Here is a 22,989-nt window from a genome sequence, read left to right on the forward strand (position 1 = left end):
AAGGATGTTCCCACTCTCTGTGCCATGCAGACACCGAGGGAGATCTCCAGCAAGAACCAGTGACTAGTGATTCCAGCTGTTCCTCAGTGGGGCTCCTAACCTTGCTCTAGCTGGGCTGACCTGAAGCTTTGCAAGCTGCAACAGTAATGCAATAGGCAGCTGGCATAGTGTAGTGGATCAGAAACTGGGCTACAAATCAGGAAGTCCCTTGTTTGAATTTTGTTTCTCACTAGATGGCCTTTGGCAAGCTACTCTCTCTCTCAGCTGCAATCTCCCATCTGCGTAATATGAAGATAATGGGTTGCATCCAACTAATTTATACTCACCCACTGCAATTATGGAATGTAAGTTAGTCAAGTCTATTAATTTCAGTGGGTCTACTCAGAGCATGACCAACACTGGATACAACTAAATATGACTTACCTTACAGGATCATGATAAGGATTACAAGTATATGTGAGGCATTTTGAACATTTGAAAACGTTATACAAATGTTAAGTATTTTTATTAGATCGAGCCATAACCAGCATGGAGATACAAGCAATGGGACAAATTACACCACAGATTCCTCACTCTTGATCTAAGCCAAACCTGGGGAAGCAGGAGAGGAGGAAGATAACATAGTGCTGCAAATATGCCATCCAAGAAGGAAGAGTGTTGAATCCTATACATGGTAGGATTTACAGCTGACCATCCTAAAAGGAAGACAGCCCACTACCTAAAAAACTAAAAGCAAGGCAAGAACAACTATCAACAGATTCTTTGGAATTACAAAACTCGGGTCTCTCTGTCCACTACAACTGCTGCTATTCTAAGACATCTGCATCATATCACCAGAGGTAGTTGCTGGTCAAAGCAGTCGTACCAAGTGTAACAAGTGGTTTTGCTTGGCTTGCGAGAAGAAGAAAAACACACAAACTGAAATTTATACTGAAATAGTCAATGCTCTGCCTCAAATAAAAATGGCAGGATCCAGCCCTATACTTGTGGCAGGAAGGAAAAACCACAAACTGGATTAGTGCACAGTTAGCATATTTCTCACTGCCAGGCACACAGAATGCTAGTTCTACAAGACTCTGCACATTTCAACATATTAGACAACTATATAATCTAAACTTGGGGGTTAGGCTTTTTTTGTACAAAAACTTTCCAATTGCAGTCATCTACTGTCATATTTTTTATCTCCCATGATTTTGGAGTAGAAATACATTAAAGGGAAAGGTTTATAATCCACTTTTTCCCATAAGTACAAACTGGTAAAAAATATGGACGTATCCTCAAGAAAAGAAGGGTGCTTCCAAACAGAGATTTTTTGGTTTTGCCCCATTCGTTGTTCTCCCACAGTAAGCTACATAACTTTTGCACCCACTTTTTACAGGATAAGGAGTGACAATTCCACATTAAAACACCTGGTGTAGAAATAGCACAAAACCTCTTACATCTTTTAATAAGCATACTTCAGTTCAACCAATTTTAAAATAAAACCATTTTCCAAATAGGCCTGTGAGGTTTTAACTTATTCATCCTGTATCCACTGACAACCAGTAGGAATCACATACAATAAAACTTTTTAAAGGCCATAATGTGCCTAACTTCAACACAGCCATTATTTTAAAAAGAAAGAACACCGCCACATTTTTAGCCTTCATTAAGCAAATGGGATTTCGTTTTTGCTTGCACTTCAGCACATTTTTTTAAACAGAGCTATTTTAACCTACTATTGAACAGACTGAACCCGCAGCTAAGGAATTTCCACCCTCGTGCTTGTTGTCAAACAGGCTCAACCATGGGGAGACTTTTTTTTAATAAGATCTGGTTGAGTGATCAATGTCCTCTGCAAGATCCACTCAAATGACTGTCAATTTTCTCAAAAAAGAAAGCCATTCATTAGAAGTTACAACTCATATATAATACTTCTCTTAACAAAAACACAAGTACCAAAGCCCCCATTCTGTGATTTCCCAGTCTTAATATAGTTCCAAGCCATCTTTAATTTTATGTACATATTACTTCCAGCTTCTAAAACGTTGATATTTTAAATTTTAATAGCACAATCAATGCACATGAAACTTACCAGAGTAACCTAAGTAAAAGAGAAAGGTCCTTGCCACAAGGAGCTTAGAGTTTACAATCTACATTTTGAAAAGTGGGAGAGAGAAAGGGAGGAAAGGAGAAATATAAGGAAAATAAGAAACTGGTATGTACCAATTCAGTTACATGTGCTTAGGCTTGGTTCCAGTTCAATGTGAGGATTCATGGTAGCATAAAGATCATTTGAACATTGCAATCCCACAGAGGTTAATGGAGTGGATCGAATGTGATACTGGAATGCATACTAAAAACCCTTTACACAGGAACGCACATGATTTTGAAGGAGAGCTCTGCAAGTACAGGCAGGCAAGAACCAAACCATCTGTCTGGAAATCTTTCTTACAAAATCTATATCCCTATATAATGTTTCACGTATTTATTCCATCTTAGGTGTGGATTAAAATTGTTATATCAGAAATAGCCATACATGACACTTCTTTATACATGCTTAAATTTTGCTTGTCATATTTTATATGGAGCTGTGATTGCATTTGCTATTATTTTTATATTATACACCACCTTGAGAATCTTGCTCATTTAAGTAGATTGATTAAATGAATAAATTATGTTGTTCTTCAGATTAACTGTCATCTTTAGATAGTAAAAAGGCAACTTTTTAATTCAAGCAGAACAAAATATTAGTGTTTATATTCAATACCAGCAATTCTAATAATTTCCATATTCAGAAACAGAACCTGTATTAGCCAATTAATGCTGCAGTGACATGAGTTTCAAAAAAAACAGATGACACTATTTTTATTGTAACAAAAACTTCTACATAAAAGCATCAATACAAAAAATCTAAATTGCTTTTATTATACTTTGAAATATGTCTACATTCTCCACATTAGAAAGGGAAATCCATACAAATATGAGAAGCTCATATACATGCCAGTTGGATCTTGCATTTAAGTAGGCTCAACACACTACTGTGACATGCCTACTGTAATCTCTTGGCCTCACTTTTCACAATGAATGTTTTAGTCTTTCAAGCGCCACAAGACAGTAACTTTTTTTTGCTCCAGCAAACTAACATGACTATAGCTCTGGAAAGTACACTGACTTGCGTGTCTGAGAATAATCGGGGCTATTAACTGATTAACAATGTTATTGTTGATCACCTGAGTTTTAACCAATTAATCAAACAGAAATACAATTTAAAATGTACACATTATCAGCATCTCAGTATAGGTTCCATGTTGAGATATCAAAGGAAGAGTAAGTTACCTCTAATTGTGAAGAGGAAAGAATCTTTCTTTTTCATTATTCTTTACAGTTAATATGCTAGAACTGTAAACAACCTCAAGAACACACACACACAAATGCCTTAATTTACACTCACTAATTACACTCCATCCATAAGCTAAAAAACTGCACACAGTCAGGCTACAATTCTGTATCTCCTTACCTGGAAGTAAGCCCACTGAAATTAATAGGAATTCTGAGTAGAGATGTAGAAGATTGCACAAACCCATTGGTTTATAATTTAAGGACTTGCACTCAGGTCATGCTTGCGGGCTTCCCCCAGGCACCTGGTTGGCCACTGTGAGAACAGGATGCTGGACTAGATGGGCCACTGGCCTGATCCAGCAGGCTCTTCTTATGTTCTTAAGGAGGTCAGCCGTGGGCAGGATTGGATTCTAAAGTTTTAAGTTGATTAATCTAACAACTAAAGCAGGGATGGCTAACCTATGGCCCTCCAGATAATGTTGGACTACAATTCCCATCATTCCTACAATTCCTATCATTCCTAACTATTGGCCATGGTGCTGGTAGGAGCTGGAGTCTAACACCACTGGGAGAGCCAAAGATTAACCAGCCCGGAATTAAATTTACAGCCCCAAGAACACTTGGAGAGAGATTAATCCAGAGCCTCAACATATTACACTAATACTCTTGCAGACAGAGATGCTTTGTTTTAGTAGCTTAGTTCAAACATCATACTAAGCCACTGTTTGCACTAACCATAGTTTGGAACCACAAACCATGATTTGGGCTTTGAAATATACAACAGGCAAACCATGGTTTAGAGCTACTTGCCTGCTTCAGTTTTCTGGCCGCTCCATACTCAACACAAGTTTATTCACATCTACCTACTGCAAAGAGGTAGAGTACTGGCCATAACTACAGTCTGTCAGAAGACTAGCCCTCCCTGCCCTGTACCTCCTAAACCCAATGGATGCTCTCAGGTGAAGTGGTAGATCTGTGCTATGGCAAGTGCTGATGTAAGATTCAACTACCAATCAGCTTCTGTACATGGAATTGTGCGTGTGTGGGATTGCCATCTTGTCTTTTGCCTCAAGCAGCAAAATGTGTTGAGCTAGCCCTGGTTTCTTAATTTAAACATCACACCAACCACAGTTAAATCTTAAACATAACCAGTGCTGCCAGCGAGCCCAACTTAAAGGAACAATCAGGAGTGCACTTTGAGTTTCTGATTATTTCTTTGCAGCTGTGTCTTTACCTGTCCCACACCTTATGTCACATATTGGGCAGATGGGTGTGGTTAGGGGAAACAGCCTTACCAGCCAAATTAGACCTCCTGCCAGGTCTAATTAGGCCCCCGGGATAGAGGTTAGGTAAATGTGTATGACCTAGGTCTCATCTACTAAATCACAAGGGTTGAGTAAAATGCCTGGTAGACCGGGGGGGGGGGTATCACTTTCGATCCCCTCCCTTTTTCTAAACTGCACTATTACACAGAATATGGAGTTACACAACAATGCAGTAGCATACACAGTTTCTTTGTTCAACACATTTAAGAGTATTAGCCACTCACAACAATGATAAATTCAATTATCTGTCATGGTTCCTCTAAGCATATACTCACAGAATCCTTCTATCTTGTCAGCTGTCTTACTCCATGCAACCTGCCTGGTTTCCATGATGACTTGGATTGTCCTCCTCTCTGGATTACTCTTTTTGAGGCTGTACACTGTCATGACAGTGCCCAGTTCCAGGGTCCTTTTAATCTGACTCTTCTCATACTCCGGTAGCTCCCCATAGTCTATGCTTCTCCTAGACATGTTCAGAGTGAAGGTGGCAAGTCTTCAGCAGGCTGAAAGGAAAAGTAGAGGAAGAAAGATGTATTGTTTTAAAAACAGGCCTTCTTTTTGTTAAAAGGAAACTTTTTGTAATTTCCTTTTAAAGAAAAAGGAATTTCAAGAAGTGAAACTAGGCTAGCATGAATAACTGCTCTTAAGGTCAAGGTACGCAGGTCTCTACTACCCTCTGGTTAACTTTAACAAATAGTCCTATCACATGCATTTTAAAACAAACCCAATGACTTGGTGTTGTAAAAGACAGGAGTTCGCATTACACTAGCCAACACAATATCATTATGTACTGCTTTTTAACAATGGATGGGGTGGAGTAGCCTGAGCAGCAGACAAACTATGATCTCACGCTATGGAAAACAAAGTAGGAATGCCTCTAGTTCGTCAATAAGGCATGACCATCCATTGTTTGTCATTTATAGTGTTACACAATGATACTTTACAAAAAAAACATTTCAGTCCCAACCCATTCCCCAGATTATGTATCTCTCCCCCCCCCCCTACTTGCCAGGTGTTAACAAAATCAAAATCCGGACAATGGTTTGTTTCTGGATCGAAATCAGACACATAGCAAGACAAGAGAATAAAGGCTGCGATCCTAAGCATGCTTATCTGGAATTAAGCTTTACTGAACAAAATAGGGCTTATTTTTGTGTAAACGTTCACAGGATTAGATTGTAAAAGATTGAGCTGCAAGCCAGGAAATGTCTGCTTCAAATCTCACCACTGCTATTAATTCACTAGTTCACCTTACATAAGGCACTATCTCTTAGTTTAATCACCTCCTCCCCATCATATGCAAGATAGGTCAGTACTGTGATCCGTAACTTATAAGGACGCTAGTAAGAATTCCTGAAGCAATTTATATTACGTGCTTTGAACATTAGAAGGGCTATATAAATAAGTATTTTTATTATGTAGATTAAACACATACACACTCCCCAAAAGAGAAGAGGATCGGCAAATCTGTTTCAGCTTCATGAGTATTATTATTTATATCTCGCTTTTCTAATATAAATAACCCAAAATGGCTTACAAAAAGAAATATGCAAATCAAATATAAAACCCAATAAAAGTTAAACACAAAACAAAAATGATAGCACTATATCATCCATAAAGATAACATTTTAAAATAATATGCAAAGTAGGAGACCATAATTATTCCTTCAAACACATTATTAAAAGCTAGTTGAAAATTTAAAAATCTTCAGAAAATTGAAAGAGGTCTTCACTACAATATCCTTTGTACCATCACCAAAAAGTCCATGTTTCTTGTGCCCATGATAATGATGAACAAAGCCCAGTTCCAAATATGACTGAATGCAGAAGGAGTTAGGCCAGATAGAAATGTGAGACAGGTTAATGATTATCATGGAAGCTACAAAATCCTGAGTTGCACCAGACAAGAAGGCCTCAGTGTGAATTCCTCCAAGACAAGGTAAGTATACATAGGATTGCAGACAGCAATAAAGCAGAACTTCCTTATGAGTAGGTATATAATGTCTACAATCTGGCTCTCTGTGCATAGTCAGAACCAATCCCCTACCCCTTTCCCCAGATCCAAGTGTGGAGCTAAAGAGTGGGGGGGGGGTAGGAAGCAATGTTCTAATTTGGAGCAAGAGAGGGAAAGGCCCAGACTTGTTTTAGGGGTAGGCAGCAGAGGCTCACCACTGCCCGAATAGCCATCTTCTGCATTCTTGTCCAGAGCTATAGCTCATTTGGGAAAACTGAAGTCTAAGCTGGAGGGAGTTCTGTGATTTCTCATTCTATTACCCTCTTGCAAGAATTATTTGACATGACAAGTAGAACTGTGGACCAGGGCTGTGGAGTCGGTACGCCAAACCTTCAACTCCGACTCCGACTCCTCTATCTTTTTACTGTCCGACTCCGACACCACCCAAAATTGCTTCCAACTCCACAGCCCTGGAAAGGGCTGTAAATGTCTTTTTAAATGGGAAGCTCTCATAGAGGCATTTTTATCGCTGCCTGAACATGCGCTGATCTTGGCATCACAGCATTTGTCTTCATCTGGGTCCTATGTCATACACTGACACACAAAATGTTTTCCATCTTGAGTTATGGTGAAATGCTCAACTACAGCTGACTTCACGGGAAGCTTCTTTGACATTTTGAATTTATATTTTAAAAAATTTGTCAATCAAAATTTATTTTGAAGCTGGAGTCGGTACATTTCTACCGAATCCAACTCCACCCAAAATTGCTTCCGACTCTGACTCCAAGACTCCGACTCCACAGCCCTGCTGTGGACTACTGATACTGGGGTCTTCCCAAAGGAGATATGCTACAAAATTTGCAAGAGTTGACCACATAGCTGTATTTTATTTTATTTTTAAAAAATAAGTGTTTGCCTTTCCCATGGTTGTGAAGTCAGTTAGAATTGCAGTCTATGTCTACTTAGAAGTAAGTCCCACTGAATTAAATATGGCCTTTCCCTGGAAAAGTGGGGCTACAATTGCAGCCTAAATCAACTATGTATATCCCAATAATTTCCTCCAGTAGTCTCATGATTTAGGAAGTACTCAGGTTTTTTTTAATTCTTCTAGTTAATAATTATTATTCATCTTCTAACACTCTGGCCTTCCCCAAGAGGGCATATACTTCAAGTAGATTTTCCAAGGGAAATTTTTGTTATATTTAATTTGTAGGGGAATACAGAAGATGAACTGCTATTTTCATTCTGACAGAAAAAGTATTAATCTGACCCCATGGTATATGGTATATTTTATCAATAATTTTAACTGAACATTGAACTACTAAACGAGCTTAATAGATTATAAGTAGCATTCTGCTTGCACAATGATGCTTTCCTGTCCCACTTCTGTTAGCCATTGCACCTGCTGAAAAGCTTCTCCTGAGAGAATTTATTTATTTATTTATTATTTTATTTATATCCTACTCTTCCTCCCAGCAGGACCCTAGGGCAGCAAAGAATTGAAGACCTCTAGGATGATGTGCAAAGTGGCATGGGAGCTGCAGCTGGGAAGAACTGGTGGAAACTGGTAAACCATCTTTGCATGTGTGGAAATTCCTTCCAGCAATGCAAAGGGTTCATTGTATCCAAGCCATTAAGTCAACTTGGATCTGAATAGTAAAAAAACAACATAAACCTATATTTCAGTTGTGAGATTGTTGTCTTTCTCAGAGTGGCTTATTCAGGTTCATCCCAAAATTATCTCAAACCATCTAGATCTAAAAATCACCTAAACATTATTTTTAGAAAGCACATTAATAAAGTGTATTCCATTCCCAAGGTATTATACCAGACCCACCAATTTCTATTAGTTCAAAATCCCCACTAAGTTCAATTAAGCTTGCATGGGAAAGGTGCTCAGTGAATAAATATTTACTCAATATGTCTACTTAGATCACCTACCAGTGATATAAGTAATTAGCATCCACCTTTTACAGCAAGCAAGCTTCAAGCTCTTCAAAAAAGCAATGCCTGCTTTAAGTAGTGATTACTGAAAACAATAGTATTAAGGATGAAATAGATATGAGAACTAAAATGTGCAAATGCATCTCCGCTGATTTAGGTTCAATTTTACACCTCCACATCATTTTCCTGATGAAAATCCACAGTCTGGCTTGTATCTGCTATTCTTTTAGTCCTTGTTCCTTGCTCCCACTCCTCCCATGGACAGGTTCCTCATTGCTCATCTGATGTGTCCATTGGCCTGTGTGTGCTGCTGTTTAACGCCAGATTGGTACACAATAAGACCACAGTCATCCATGATTTGATCATGGATGAGGGTACCAATTTGGTGTGTATTACTACTACCGAGACCTGGGTGTGTGAGCTGGAAGGAGTTGATCTGACCCAGCTTTGCCCACCTGGATACTGAGTGCAACACAGGCTGCAGGAATGGGGGAAGGGTTGCTGTGGTCTACAGAACTTCCATCTCTGTCTCCAGGAAACCACTCTGTCTCTGAGCTGGCTGTGAGGGCTTGCATCTCATGTCAGGCCAAGGAGACAGTAAACTAGGGTTGCTGCTGGTGTACCATCCACCCTGCTGCCCAGCAGCTTCTCTGATCAAGCCGGTGGAGGGCTTTTGGCAGTGATATTGGAGCCCAGAACAATAGGCCTGGGTGATTTCAACAACCATCCTGAGGCTGCCTCTAGTGTTCCGTCTCGGGACTTCATGGCCTCCATGATGACCATGGGGCTGTCTCAAGTTGTCACCAGCCCAATTCATAGGGCAGGGCACACCCTCGACTTCGTTTTTGCTCCAGATGGAGGAAGGGGTGTTTTAGAGATGGGGGAGGTGGATATCATCCCATTGTCATGGCCAGATCACTTCCTGGTGAAGTTTAGACTTATGGTTCTATCTTTCCCTGCAGGGGTGGTGGACAGATTCAGATGGTCTGCCCCTGGAGACTAATGGAATCCACTGGATTCCTGAATGTCCTGGGGGAGTTCACAGTAGATAGATCAGGTGACCCTGTTGAAGCCCTTGTCATGCTAGCAAACAATGAGGTGCATCGTGCTCTTAACACGGCTGCCCCTGAGTGCCCTCTCCAGCATTGTGGAGCACGGTTTGCATCTTGGTACATCATTAACCTAAGGGCAATGAAATGGCTGGACGATGGCTAGAGTGCAAGTGGCGAAAGACATGCACGAGACTGATCATGCAGTAAAACATCATAATTGTGCCTACTGTATGTGGTGAGGGTGGTGAAGGCGGCCCACTTCTCTGCCAACATGGCATCCTCACACAGCCATCCAGTGGAGCTTTTCCATGTTGTCAGGGGTCTATTGACATCAGCTCCAGGAAATGAAGTTTTAGACCCTTCGGAGGCACACTGTGAACCATTTGTAAGGGTAAAGTTGCTCGCTTCCATAGCAATCTTGATGCCCCATCCACATCTACTGTAGTCCCCAGTGAGGTGTCCAGTGCAACATCTGCTGCAACTTCTTGGGATCAGTTTCAGTTGATGAGACCTGATGACATGGACATGGGTGCTTGCAAAACCCACTCTGGACCCATTGGTTTGTGACAACTACCGACCAGTCGCAAATACCCCCCTTTTTAGGAAAGGTGATTGAGAGGGTTGTGGTGCAGCAATTGCAAGTACTCTTGGATGAAACAGATTATCTTGACCCATTCCAATCTGGGTTCATGCCTGGTTATAGGACTGAATTGGCCTTGGTGGATGACCTTTATTGGGAGGAGGACAGAGGGAGTGCAATCCTGTTATTCTTACTTCATCTCTCGGCAGCTTTTGATACCACTGACCATGGTATCTTTCTGGGCCAATTTGGTCAGATGGGTATTGAAGGTACTATTTTACAGTGGTTCTGATCTCCAGGGTCGTTTTCAGAGAATAGCATTGGGCAATTGCCTTTCGGGCCCCTGGCAGTTGTGCTGTGGGGTGCTGCAGGATACCATCTTGTCCCCTATGCTGTTTAACATGTATATGAAGCTCCTGGGAGCAGTTATCAAGAGATTTGGGGTGAGATGTCGGCAGTACACTGATGATACCAGACTCTTATTTCTCTGTTGTAACATCTGAATCAAGAGAGATCGTGCAAGCCCTGGTCCAGTGCCTAGACTCAGTGGTGGGCTGGACGAGGGCCGATAAACTGAGTCTGAATCCTAACAAGCCGTAGGCGCTGTGAGTTGGTGGTTCCCCAGTTTGGATAACTAGTCAGTTGCCAGCTTTGGATGGGGCCATACTTCCTCTGAAACAGCAGGTTCATAGTTTGGGGGTGCTCCTGTATCCACCTTTGTCAATAGAGGTCCAGGGTAGGAGTGCCTTTTACCAGCTTTGGCTGGTAAGACAGCTGTGGCCATTTCTGGACTGGGACAGCCTGACCACTGTTGTCTATGCACTGGTAACCTCCAGGCTTGATTACTGTAATGCATTCTATGTGGGGCTGCCCTTGAGGTTGGTCTGGAAGCTGCAGTTGGTGCAAACTGTGGCGGTGAGACTGCTCACTAGGGCAGGGTATCACCAACATGTCACCCCATTGCTTTAAGAATTTCAAGACTGATTATATTTAATGCTTCTCTTAAGTATTGTTGTACATTTGTGTATTTGTATAAGTTCAGTTTGGTCTATGACCATAAATAAAAATCAATCAATCAATCAATTATACTGGCTGCCCATTAGCTACCGGGCCAAGTTCAAGGTTTTGGGTTTGGTATACAAAGTTCTATGCAGCTTGGGACCAGGATACCTGAAAGATTGTTTTACCTCCTATATACCCAGTCTATCACTATGCTCTGCAGGTGAGAGCCTCCTACAGATACCATCTTATCAGGAGGTCCATTCCACACAATGTAGGAAGTGGACCTTTGGTGTAGTGGCACCTACCCTTTGGAATTCCCTCGCCTAAATACTAGACAGGCACCATCTCTGTTATCTTTTCAGTACCTACTCAAGACCTATCTTTTTCAACAAGCCTTTTAAATAGAGACCTTATCCCAGTCTACATCTGTGTCAGAATTGCTTTTTATGATTTTAAAGCAGACCATGGTATTCCTGATCTCTATGTATGGATGTGAAAGTTGGACAGTGAAAAAAGTGGATAAGAGAAAAATCAACTCATTTGAAATGTGGTGTTGGACGAGAGCTTTGTGCATACCATGGACTGCGAAAAAGACAAATAATTGGGTGTTAGAACAAATCAAACCAGAACTGTCACTAGAAGCTAAAATGATGAAACTGAGGTTATCATATTTTGGACACATAATGAGAAGACGATTCACTAGAAAAGACAATAATGCTGGGAAAAACAGAAGGGAGTAGAAAAAGAGGAAGGCCAAACAAGAGATGGATTGATTCCATAAAGGAAGCCACAGACCTGAACTTACAAGATCTGAACAGGGTGGTTCATGACGGATGCTTTTAGAGGTCACTGATTCATAGGGTCGCCATAAGTCATAATCGACTTGAAGGCACATAACAACAACAAAGGTTTTTTAAAAAAGTTTTTTTAAAAGATATTTTGTTTTAACATGTTTTTAAAGATATTTTGTTTTAATCTATTTCAAAGTCTGTTTTTATGATGTTTTAGAGTGTTTTTAGTGTTTTTGTTTGCCGCCTTGGGCTCCTACTGGGAGCAAAGGCAGGATACAAATTTAATGAATAAATAATAAATAGGAGAAAATATACATTCACACATTTATTTTTTCCTAATGGGAAATCTAATAGCTGGGATAGATATCTATTTCCATTGGAGACACAGTACAGGAAAAGGGTTAACCTCCCCCTCAAGCCCTAATTCTCACACACTGAGCAGATTTGCAAAGGTTTAAACAAATGGAGATGCACCATTTCTAGTGTAGCCCTAACTACATTTAAATGTAACTTATCCAATTGACTCAACATGGCTGAGACATAGCTACAAACAGGAAAGAGACACGGTGCAGAGCATGTTGTGAAGCAAAAATGTATAAAGAGCAAGTGGATTTTGCTATAACAAAAGATTTAGTACAGTAGGGCCTCGCTTTGCGGTGCTCCGCTTTGCAGCAGTTGTCAATTGCAGCAGTTGTCAATTGCTCCTATGACACTTGTTCCACTTTTACGGCATTTTTCGGGCGTCCGGCACCATTTTAGACAATGTTAGTCAATGCATTCCACTTTACGGCGGATTTCGCTTTACGGCGGGGGTCCAGAACGGAACCTGCCGTATGAGCGGGGCCCTACCATACTCTGGACTGAATGATGCATGTGACATAGTGTTACTGATTGATAGCTAACGCTATAAACTAGCAATATGAAAGATTGTTGATGTGGACATTATAACATTCAGGCTGAATTGCTGTACACACTTACCCAGGAGTAAATCCCACTGAATTCAATGGGCATTACTTCTAAGTAGACATATACAGGATTGCACTCTAAACTGCAAATGTTCTTGCCATGACTTAAGACAGCTTCCTGATTATTTGTTAGAAAGTTGGATGTTGGAAAGTATTTAAAATGAAAAAGAATACATTTGCGTTTCAAGGCTATTATATAGGTAGCAAGAAGAAGAAAGATTAAAAATAGAATGCCAACACTGAAGAAAGTTTTGTATTGCAACCACCCTGGGAATGAACTTTTTTTTCTTTTTACAATGAGGAACTGAGATACAAAGTGATTGTGACACCAGGACTTCCGATTCTTAAATTAATTTTTTATAAACTTACTCATTCTCAGGTTACATTCTGAATGTGCAGCAAGCTCCAGAGAAGTGTCAGTGAAGTAACCAGTTGTAATCCATGGCTTTAAAAAGCTAGAGGTTTTGATTGGTAGAATCTGGAAAAGTGTGGAACAGAATTTCCCACCCCAATATTTTGAATATGAATTGTTAATTCTGTGCAAATGCCTACACAACTTTTTTGACAACCTGTTTGATTAAGCTGCTATGCTGCTCAATCCATGCATGCTCAGGAGAAAGGTTCACTTCATCCAAAAGGCCTTGCTTGTAAGTAAGTATAAGATTTTAGCCTTATTGGCATTATAATATTCACCAATTTGAAGGTTTTTATTATTTTACTGCACTTAAACACCATACAACTGCAAAGTGTATTTTATTTTATTTATCAAATTTATGTCCCACCCTTCCTCCAAGAAGGAGCCCAGGGTGGTGGAAACTCATACCTTATTTAAAAAAATCCCATGGCCTTCTTAAAGAACAGGTGAGCTACGCAATTGTAGATATTAACATAGCTGTCTTATATCAAATGAAAACATTGGTCCATATAGTTCCATATTGTCTCCTCTGACTCGCAGCACATCTCCAAAGTCCCAGATAAGAGTTTCTCTTTCTATTTATGAGCCTTTTAACAGGAAATGCTAACTGGAAATGCTAACCAGTGAATTATGGTCTCTTTCCCCCCACCACCACCCTGGTCTTACATGGCACAAATATTAGCAAGTCTGTTCTTATTCACGAAAAACAATAGGAAGAATGAACAATCAAGCTGTCTTCTGGAATCATACTGCACATAACAACCAACAACAGGAGACAAACTGGATTGTAAGAACCCCAAAACTACTCCAACCAAAAACCACAGCATCTCCCTTACTTTAAAAAAAAAAAAACCCTCTTTTGCCCACCACTTTTGATTAGAAGCATCTTGTTTCAGTTTCTTTGTTAATAACCAGACCCCACAGTCTGTTCTCTTTCCCACAGGCCTCATCTTCATTTTAACTTCTTCCTTTTGACTCTCTTGATATTTAGAAAAAAAAATTTATTTTGCTCTAGAAATACTTAAGTATTTTGCCCTTTTAACTTATTTCTTTGACTTGTTCCATTTTTATTTTATTTGTATTTATTTATGCTAACAATATACCACTATACCTGCATTCGTAACTTATAGCAGTTGTATAAAACAAAGCAATACACATTTAGTACAAAGATCATGTAGAGGGACATAATTAATCACCAACTCATTTAATTCTCCATGAATCAGGATAACAAAATACCCTAGACAAGACAAAAAATTAAAATGAAAAAAGGAGAAAGAAGAGGAAAAAGACAAGGAGAAAAAAAGGAGAGAACTTTTAATAGAATTATTTTAATCAAATTGCTCCTAACACAACATTCAACTGAATTGCATCTCATACTTTATGATTCCAAAACTGAATAAATCAACTCCATTTCCAATTTGTTTAATTTTTAAACTGCCATACATCTGTTAAGATCCCAGAGTGGTTTATGAAATACAGATTTAAATACACATTTTAAAAAATCTATTTAAAACATTAATCATTGCTTTAAAACAGTATTCAAATCATCACAACACTACGGCAGAAGGAGGTAGCAACTGTACATCTGGCCTAAAACACATCAGTCTGCCCAAGGCCTGAGTGACGTGCCTTAAGACACCTTCAAAAATTCAGTAATGAGTGTGACAACGGAACCTCCAAGAAGAGGCAATTCCACAGGAGGGTACCACCACTGAGAAGGCCCTGCTCCCTGCACCACCAATGGGTCTCCCTTGTTAGAAGGATCATAAGTAGGTCTTCCCCAGCAGACCTCAAAGCCAGGCTACCAGATAAAGGGAGAGGTACTCCTTCAAGTATTTGCACCTTAAGAAATTTTTAGATGTTAACATCAAAACCTTGAACTGAGCCCAGTAGAATACTGGCAGCCAGTGCAGTTTGCACAGAACTGGTGTTCTATGATTCCAGTGGAATATACCTCTCACAACTCTGGCAGCTATATTCTGTACTAACTGTCACTTCCAGACCATCTTCAAGGACAGCCGCACATAGAGAGCATTACAGTAATCTAATGGTGAGGTCACCAAGGCATGGATCACTGTGGAAAACCTATCCCAGTCCAGGTTAGGCAATAACATGCACTTCCTACTGGCAAAACCCAACTAGTGAACTCTGTCTCAAGTCCTTATTGAGTGTTTGTGTGTGCAGTTATCCCCATGAGACCAGCTACCCTGTCGCTTTGTCAGTAACCGTCAACCATGTGGGAGGAACCTTTAGCCCTCCAGATGTTGCTGAACTACAGCTCCCACAATCCTTGGCCATTGGTCATACCTGCTGGGACTGATGGGAGTTATAGTTCAGCCACACTTGGAGGGCAACAGGTTCCCCACCTACCTTAGACTACGCCAAGTATGAACACCAGTTTGAAAGCCTATATGCACCAGTTAGCTGCAGGTTGTACTTATCAGCAGTGGAGTTGATCATGAAGCATAGGCTCACAAATAGTTCTGAATGAATTCAAGGTACCATCTAAAATTATGCCCTTGATATTTATTTGTAAGCCTAGAACACTAAGGTAACTGTGTTTGCACGTGCAGGTTACTTAGCTAAAAAACAATAAATTAATAATGTAACGTATCTTGGGCAGAGAAACTCAGCATCAAAGGTTTCGGTTATGTATTACTGCTAATACATGTCTTGGGATAGGTGACATGATGACCCATCAGCAAGTTTGTATTGGCAAGGCAGATGTGAGGAACCTTTAGCCCTCCAAAAGTTGCTAAACTACAACTCCCTTTAGCCCTAGCATGTTCGATCAATTGCCAGGGGTGATGGGAGTTGTAGTTCAGCAACATCTAGAGGGCCAAAGGTTCCCCACATCTGCCTTGCCAATACAAACTGAGTGAGTTTGGAGGACAGAAGGAACCTCCTCCTTTTCGAGAACCCAGAGGCTTAGGTTAGCATGTCAACCTTAAAACAACGCTGATATATTTGAACACAGCAATATCCCCATCCATTTCCTTCCTACAAAATTGACACACACAAACACATATACTTTCTCTGAACACAGGCCCGCCTCTTTGTTCACACCACTACCTTTCCTTCCTTGCATCTAAATTGGTGCTGTTACTAACCCACCCACCTCCCTGTTGGAGGAAAAGCCGGGGGAGGGGGGAGGTAGGGCGGACAGCTGGTTTCCTTCCCTCTTTTGCAGTGGCCTCTTCAGTTAGTGGGCGGCAGCAGATGAGGTAAAGAGTCCTCAACCAGTCTGCTGGGTCAAGATCCAGGGCTCACCAGGGAAGATTGATTTTATAATAAATAAACCAATATATTGCCTTTATGTCCAACGACACTAAAGGCAATTTATAAAGGATTAATAAATGAAAAGATCAATGCTAAAGAAAATAAGGTGTAGCACTACTGTTCCTACAAGCTCCCCATTAATATGTCTGTGTTAATAAAAAGCAAATTTTCATGAAGGAAGGAGGGCCTGAGACTAAGGGCTTATCCAAACGGAGCAGGATAATCCACGGTTTCCATATTCGGTTTGTCATCTGATAGTCCTCACTTTGCCTTTTAGTTCGCTCTTTCCCAATTAAAAAAATGCTTTTTTGCACCCGCACACGCAGCGGTAAGACCCCTACATTCTTTTCGCTTTTCCCAAGCTCCGCCTCTAAAACCTCCCCCATCAACCAATTGGTCAGCAAAAAAATTACGTATGTTCCTCTCCCCCTTTGCAACGAAGCACAATATGGCTGTAAAGGAGTTCTCGCCTGGGAAGGAAAGGCTGCTGGTAGGTTTCATGTGGTTTCTTCCCACAAGAATGAAATTGACAAAGCGTTCCTGAGCAGGCTTGAAACCCACCAGAAGCACTTTTCTTGTTTGCATTTGCAATATTACACTTAAACGAATGTATGCTTTTCTGGCTTTATTGATATTTAAGGAGATACACACGCTGGCAATGTACTTATTTCTCCAAAAAAGCAAGAAATGTGTCACACAGACCCCTTCTCCCTTTCCTTCCCACTGAGAATGAAATTGACAAAGCTTTCTGGAGCAGGCTTGAAACCGACCAGAAGCCTTTTCTTGTTTGCATTTGCCATATTGGACTTAAACCAATGTATGCTTTTCTGATTTGAAGCAAAAACCCCAGCAAGTAGAATGAAATTGACAAGGCTTTCAGAGGCAGGCTGAAACCAACTACCCCCCCTTTCTGGCTTGCTGTGCATTGCAGATGTCACCCAGAGCGGCCGCCCAGTTTGCAGGCTGGCAAAAAATAAAATGCATCTGCACAGTAGTTACAGACCCCCCCAACACCCCACCATTGCGATGATTGGTTCAATTTTCCCAGGCTTATTCTCGCACATGCGCAAAAGTGCAGATACGTGATTGGCTGGAATGAGGAGAAGGGGCATGGGGAAATGCCCAAAAACCGCCCATCAGCTGTAAAGTCCGCAGTATTGCATCCTAACTCCTGAAGGCACAGCGGATGATTCCCGATTTTAAACAGCAAATCGCATTTTTGCCAGTATTGCAAGGAACGGATTTAACCCATGAAAATGCGTAACAGCGCTAGAAGTCATTTGGACGACCGAAAAATAATGAACACACATAGCGGGCGTGTCACACATTTTGCAGTAGTCTGGATGAGCCCTAAGTAAAGAGGTGGCCTGATGGGCCTTCCTAGCAAGGTTTCTACAAAACAGAAGTACTCCTACAGATAAAGTACTTGGTCAGCATCACTAGATTTTACCTCTTACATTGAAGCTCCACAGGACAAAGCCTCCAAGGAAGTCCTCAAGAGATTGGAAAGGTGGTAGTGGTGTGACACCCTCGTATAACTAAGTGCAAAAGAGTATGTGCAGAATGCTAGTTCCTTTCTGCCAGAGAAACTACAACCTGTTTAGTAATGAGGAGAGTGCCCCAGAATATGTGCCTAGACTTTACCTCCCCTCCTCCCTTGCCAGGAATCAAAAGGAAGGGCACTTCCAGTCATGTTAAAGCCCCAGCATCCTTTTAATTCACTAACTGGCCAAGTCCCAAAAAAGGGGGCGGGGATGGAGAATGGGCAGAAAAGGAAGAAGCCACAGAATATTCACAACTTGCTTAAGGATGGATGCCATCCTGGGCTTCTTAGAGGGGGGGGGAATATAAATGTAAAAAATAAATAAATGGAAGGCTGTAAAGAGAGTGCCACTAGGCGCGTGTGGACAATTCTCCACACAACTCTCACACACAAATTTCCCTAGTGGTTTCCAGGCAAGGTCTCATCTCCAGCAACGTTACTGGGGGGCAAGGGGTCAGTGACAGGAAGAAGAAAAAGAGGTGGAGTAACCACCACCTATTTAGGGATGGAGGGAAAGAGTCCTCAAAACAGCTCCACAGAGCGCCCACAAAGTGCTTGCTGCTGCCAGGTTTTAATCTGTTTGACACTTTTTAAATGTTGGGTTTTTGTTTTGTTTTTTTAAAATTGCTTAAGATTTACTAGGAACGTAAGCCACCCTGACAATATTTTTACTGAAGGGCAGTCACTGAATTTTTTTTAAAGAAACGGTTCCCTAGATGGCTTGAAGCCACCACTCCCAGCAGCGGCTTCTCTGGCTGGGATGGAGGGAGTGGAGGTCCCTGACTCCCGCTTCCCCTCCCCCCCCACGGCAAGTTTTATGCGTCCCGGCACCTTTCCTTTCATATATGAGGACATAGCTCACTTAGGCTGGTTAGGAAGGGGAGATGATGTGGGGAACCGCCTCCCTCACCCAAAGCAGGAGATTTGAAGGCGAGGAAAGGGAGAGAGCGCTGCGGGCCGTGGTACCGACGGGGACGGGATGAGGCGGGGAGGGATAAGCAGGCAACTCCGCTCGCTCGCTCACCTCACCTGCGCCTCAGCCGCAGAGGCGGCGACACGGGCTCGTCTGCTTCGCTCGCTCGTTGCCTGGCGGTCCGCTTGCCTGTTCGCCCTGGCTGGCTGGCTGGCTGGCGCTCTCTCCCTCTCTCTTCCCCGCCGCCACCTCCACCGCCGGTCAGCCTCGCGAAGGCTCCCCACTTCTGCTTCTCAGCGAGAGGGAGGCGCGGAGTTAGCCGGGCGGGCCGGCAGAGGGGGGGCGGGCACGTGACGCAGATGAGCCATTCAGCAACCGCGGAGGGAAAAAGGTGGAGGGAGGGACCGCAGGAACAGGCCGACGAAGAAGTCTGTGTGAAGCATGTATTTCTTCGCGTATATGAATGAGAGGAAGCGAAGAGCGGGTGTGTGCGCGCATACGTACGTACATTATATACATATATATATGCAAAACAAATGCACATACACACGCACAAATACAAATACCTCTCGTTCACATATATACACACACAGACACAACCCAAATATATTTCACATAGATGAAATCTCCCTCTTGAGTGGGTGTGTATAACACATACATATATACATACGTACAGAAATATAAATTATATATACACACAAATATACATACACACACAAACAGCTCTCATTCATATATATACACACACACACACACACAGAAAGATGGTCTTGGAGGTCACTGATTCATAGGGTCGCCATAAGTAGTAGTCAACTTGGAGGCACATAACAACCACCACACAGATACACAACACAAATATATCTCATCCCTCTTGAGTAGGTGTGCATAACATACACACACACGTGTGTGTGTGTTGTGTGATGGTACTCACTGGTACAGAGTATGGGCACCTCTTTTTTGGCTGCTCATGGCAACTATTGGGTGCACTTTTATCAAGGTATGAGTACTGGCACCTTATTTTTTAACAAAAAAGCACAAAACTAAACTAACATATATAAAATGGGGGGAGAGAGTAGACAGATACACAAGAGGAAGAGAGGAAGAAATAAGAAATAATATAAACATATGAGGGAGGGAGAGAATAGATAGGAAAAAGAAAAAGGGTAAGTGGTAAATTGAGCGATCAATAGATGGGTATAACTCTGTTAGCATAATCTCTGTTATCTTTTCAGCACCTATTAAAGACCATCCTCTTTCAACAAGCCTTTTAAGTAGAGACCTTATCCCGGTCTGCTTGTGTGCTGGAACTGCTTTTTAAGATGTTTTTAAAGTTGTTTTTAAGACGTATTTTGTTTTTACAATGTTTTAAATTGCTTTTAGTGTTTTTGTTTGCCGCTCTGGGCTCCTTCTGGGAGGAAGGGCGGAATATAAATTTAATAAAATAAAAACTTTTGAGGCACTTCATATGTAATAATTATCATTACATAAATGTACGGAATTCCCTGCCAGAAGATATTGTTTTTGGCCACTGGTTAATCTCATAATAGTACAGCTCAGGGTCTCTCGATGAGATGGATAGGCACTGTGATACATACACCCCAAGCAAGTCATTTCTTCACATCCACAAAGCAGTAATTATCTAGTGGGATTCACCACCATATATGGCTATGGCCACTGAGAGAGAGAGAGAGAGGTTTTGAGGATGGCTGCTCTGCCAATAAATATTGCTTTTGATTGTTGAATGAATCCTCCAGGTGTATCCCTAAATATCAAGTGCTAGGGGGACAATGAACATGAAAGGGAGAGAAATGTCCATAGATAGTTCTTATCAATAGCTATCCTCTTTCAACAAGCCTTTTAGAGACCTTACCCTAGTCTGCATCTGTGTTGGAGTATTTGTTTAATATTTGTTTAAGATGTTTTAAAATAAATATGTTTTTAAGATGTTTTGTTTTTGAGATATTTCTAGTGTTTTGTCACCTGTTTGCCTCCCTGGGCTCCTTCTGGGAAGAATGGTGGGACAGAAATTGAATGCACTGATACCTCAGCGAACAAATCTACTGGGAACTAAGCTCCTTTTAACAAAAGCTTTTTGGAGGTGTGCGGAGCATGACATAGTCAGAATGTGGCTCCTTGTCTACTTGACTGCAGCTGCTGCAGGCAGCTCTCACACACGTGGCTGGAATGGCACTCCTTGCTAGGTGGTGCAGGTGCCTCCGTGGTAAACAGTGCTTTGGGTGACCTAGAAGCACTGTCTACTGCAGACACATCTGCTCAAGCATAGGGGAGGATGAGAGAGAGATACCAGTCACAGGGTTGTGGTAGTGGCTGCAGCTTGCCTTCCTGCTCAAGTGTACAAAGCCTTCCAGTGGTCTGTATGCAAGGCTTACCTAACCTGGTTGTTTCATTTCAGACATGCATATTGTTAGTTTTGAATAAAAAGTTTGCTGAAATATGTTGAACTGCTCTGTGGTGTATGAACCTACCCCTATTATTTCCATGTTATTCCTATCTCTGGTACCCAATTTTCTGTTAAAGAAGTAATCTCCAGGAGCACATCTACTTCATTAACTGAGGTATTACTGTAATAATAGTAATAATGAAATAGCCATCATGTCAAAATGGAACTGCCGTGTCAGGGACAATTTGCTTCTGAGTAACAATTCCTGGAGGGCAACCTTGGGAGGGGGCCGATGCCCTTATGCCCTGCTTGTGGGCGTCCTGAAGGCATATGTTCCAACTCTTTGGAACTCCCTGCCTATTGACATCAGGCAGGCGCTCTCGCTGTACTATTTTCAGCCCTTGCTTAAAACCTTTTTGTTTAGGCAATCCAGGCACATAGATGCTGATGTGTTTTAATCATTTTAGCCTATTGTTTAAAAATGTTTTTAATTACTTGCTTTTAACTGTTTTTATTGATAATTTTAATGCTTTTTGTAAATCACTGAGAGGTTTTCTACAATCAAGTGGTATATAAATTTGTTAAATAAAACTTAAAAAATAAATCTGATTGGCCTCTGTTAGAAACAGGATGCTGGACAAGATGGGCCATTGGTCTGATCCAGCAGGGTTCCTCTTATGTTCTCTGTGCCTTCTTCCATCTCAGAACAAAGATGGTACCAGGGAAGATGGCATCAGCAAGGCTGACCTCAAGATATTTTGATGCCTACAGCGGTCAGCGTGGTGGACTGGGATCTAGAGTTCTGAACTTCCTTTTTTTGCCCTTTTAACACAGCCCCTGACAGAACAATATTTAGCAGGGGAAACATTCCCTTTCATCTCAAAGATAATAAAAGAGTTGCCTGCTAAATGTCTGCCCACCAAAGCTGCTATTAAAGCCACAGGAACAGAGCTGGGGGTGGGGGAAAGTTGACAACCCTGCTTGGAGCAAGAAGAGCTGGATTCAAATCCCTCTTCAGCGGTGAAGCCCACTCGTTGGTCTGGGCAAATTGCAGCCTCTGCCTGACTTCCTTTGGCGGATTGTTGTAAGGATAAAAAGGGAATAAGCCCCAAATATGCCCCACTGAACTCTTTGAGGGAAGGGAAGGATACAAACTGGGAGGGGGGATGAATCAAAGTGTTACCACTATGAATCATTATGGGGCACAACGTTTCCACACAAGTTCCATTGAGATGAATGCAGCTTACATTAATTTCAGTGGTCTGGCTCAGGAAGATTTATTTCAATGGGGCTTACACAGGAGTATTTCCAGATAGATTGTGCCCCAACTTGTAATTATTACCAATATTCATGCTCCACCATTCTATTACGTTAATGTTTTAACCTTATAACAGGGGGTTGGAATGGGGATTTTTATTTTAATATTATGCTTGGATTTATTAGTTTCTTTTGAAAATTAGGCAGGATATAAATGTTTAAATAATAAATATTCAAGGCAGCCAAG

General features: G+C 41.4%; 1 protein-coding gene across 5 annotated transcripts in view; it reads right to left on the minus strand.

Moving 5' to 3' along the window:
* Window positions 1-19,469, minus strand: part of PLCG2 (phospholipase C gamma 2) — a 105,705-nt gene extending 86,236 nt beyond the window's left edge. For 3 of the 5 annotated variants that reach the window (XM_061594093.1, XM_061594095.1, XM_061594094.1), the window contains exons 1-2: window positions 19,196-19,469; window positions 4,922-5,149 (exon numbers count right to left, since the gene is read on the minus strand). In XM_061594093.1, the coding sequence (XP_061450077.1) occupies window positions 4,922-5,117 (196 nt within the window). In that variant the 5' untranslated portion in view covers window positions 5,118-5,149; window positions 19,196-19,469. The remainder of the gene's footprint in view (window positions 1-4,921; window positions 5,150-19,195) is intronic. The other 2 variants (XM_061594092.1, XM_061594091.1) reach the window with 2 other exon arrangements.
* Window positions 19,470-22,989: the final 3,520 nt, after the last annotated feature.

This window comes from Rhineura floridana, chromosome 13 (assembly GCF_030035675.1).
Source record: "Rhineura floridana isolate rRhiFlo1 chromosome 13, rRhiFlo1.hap2, whole genome shotgun sequence".
Taxonomy (NCBI): Eukaryota; Metazoa; Chordata; class Lepidosauria; order Squamata; family Rhineuridae; genus Rhineura; species Rhineura floridana.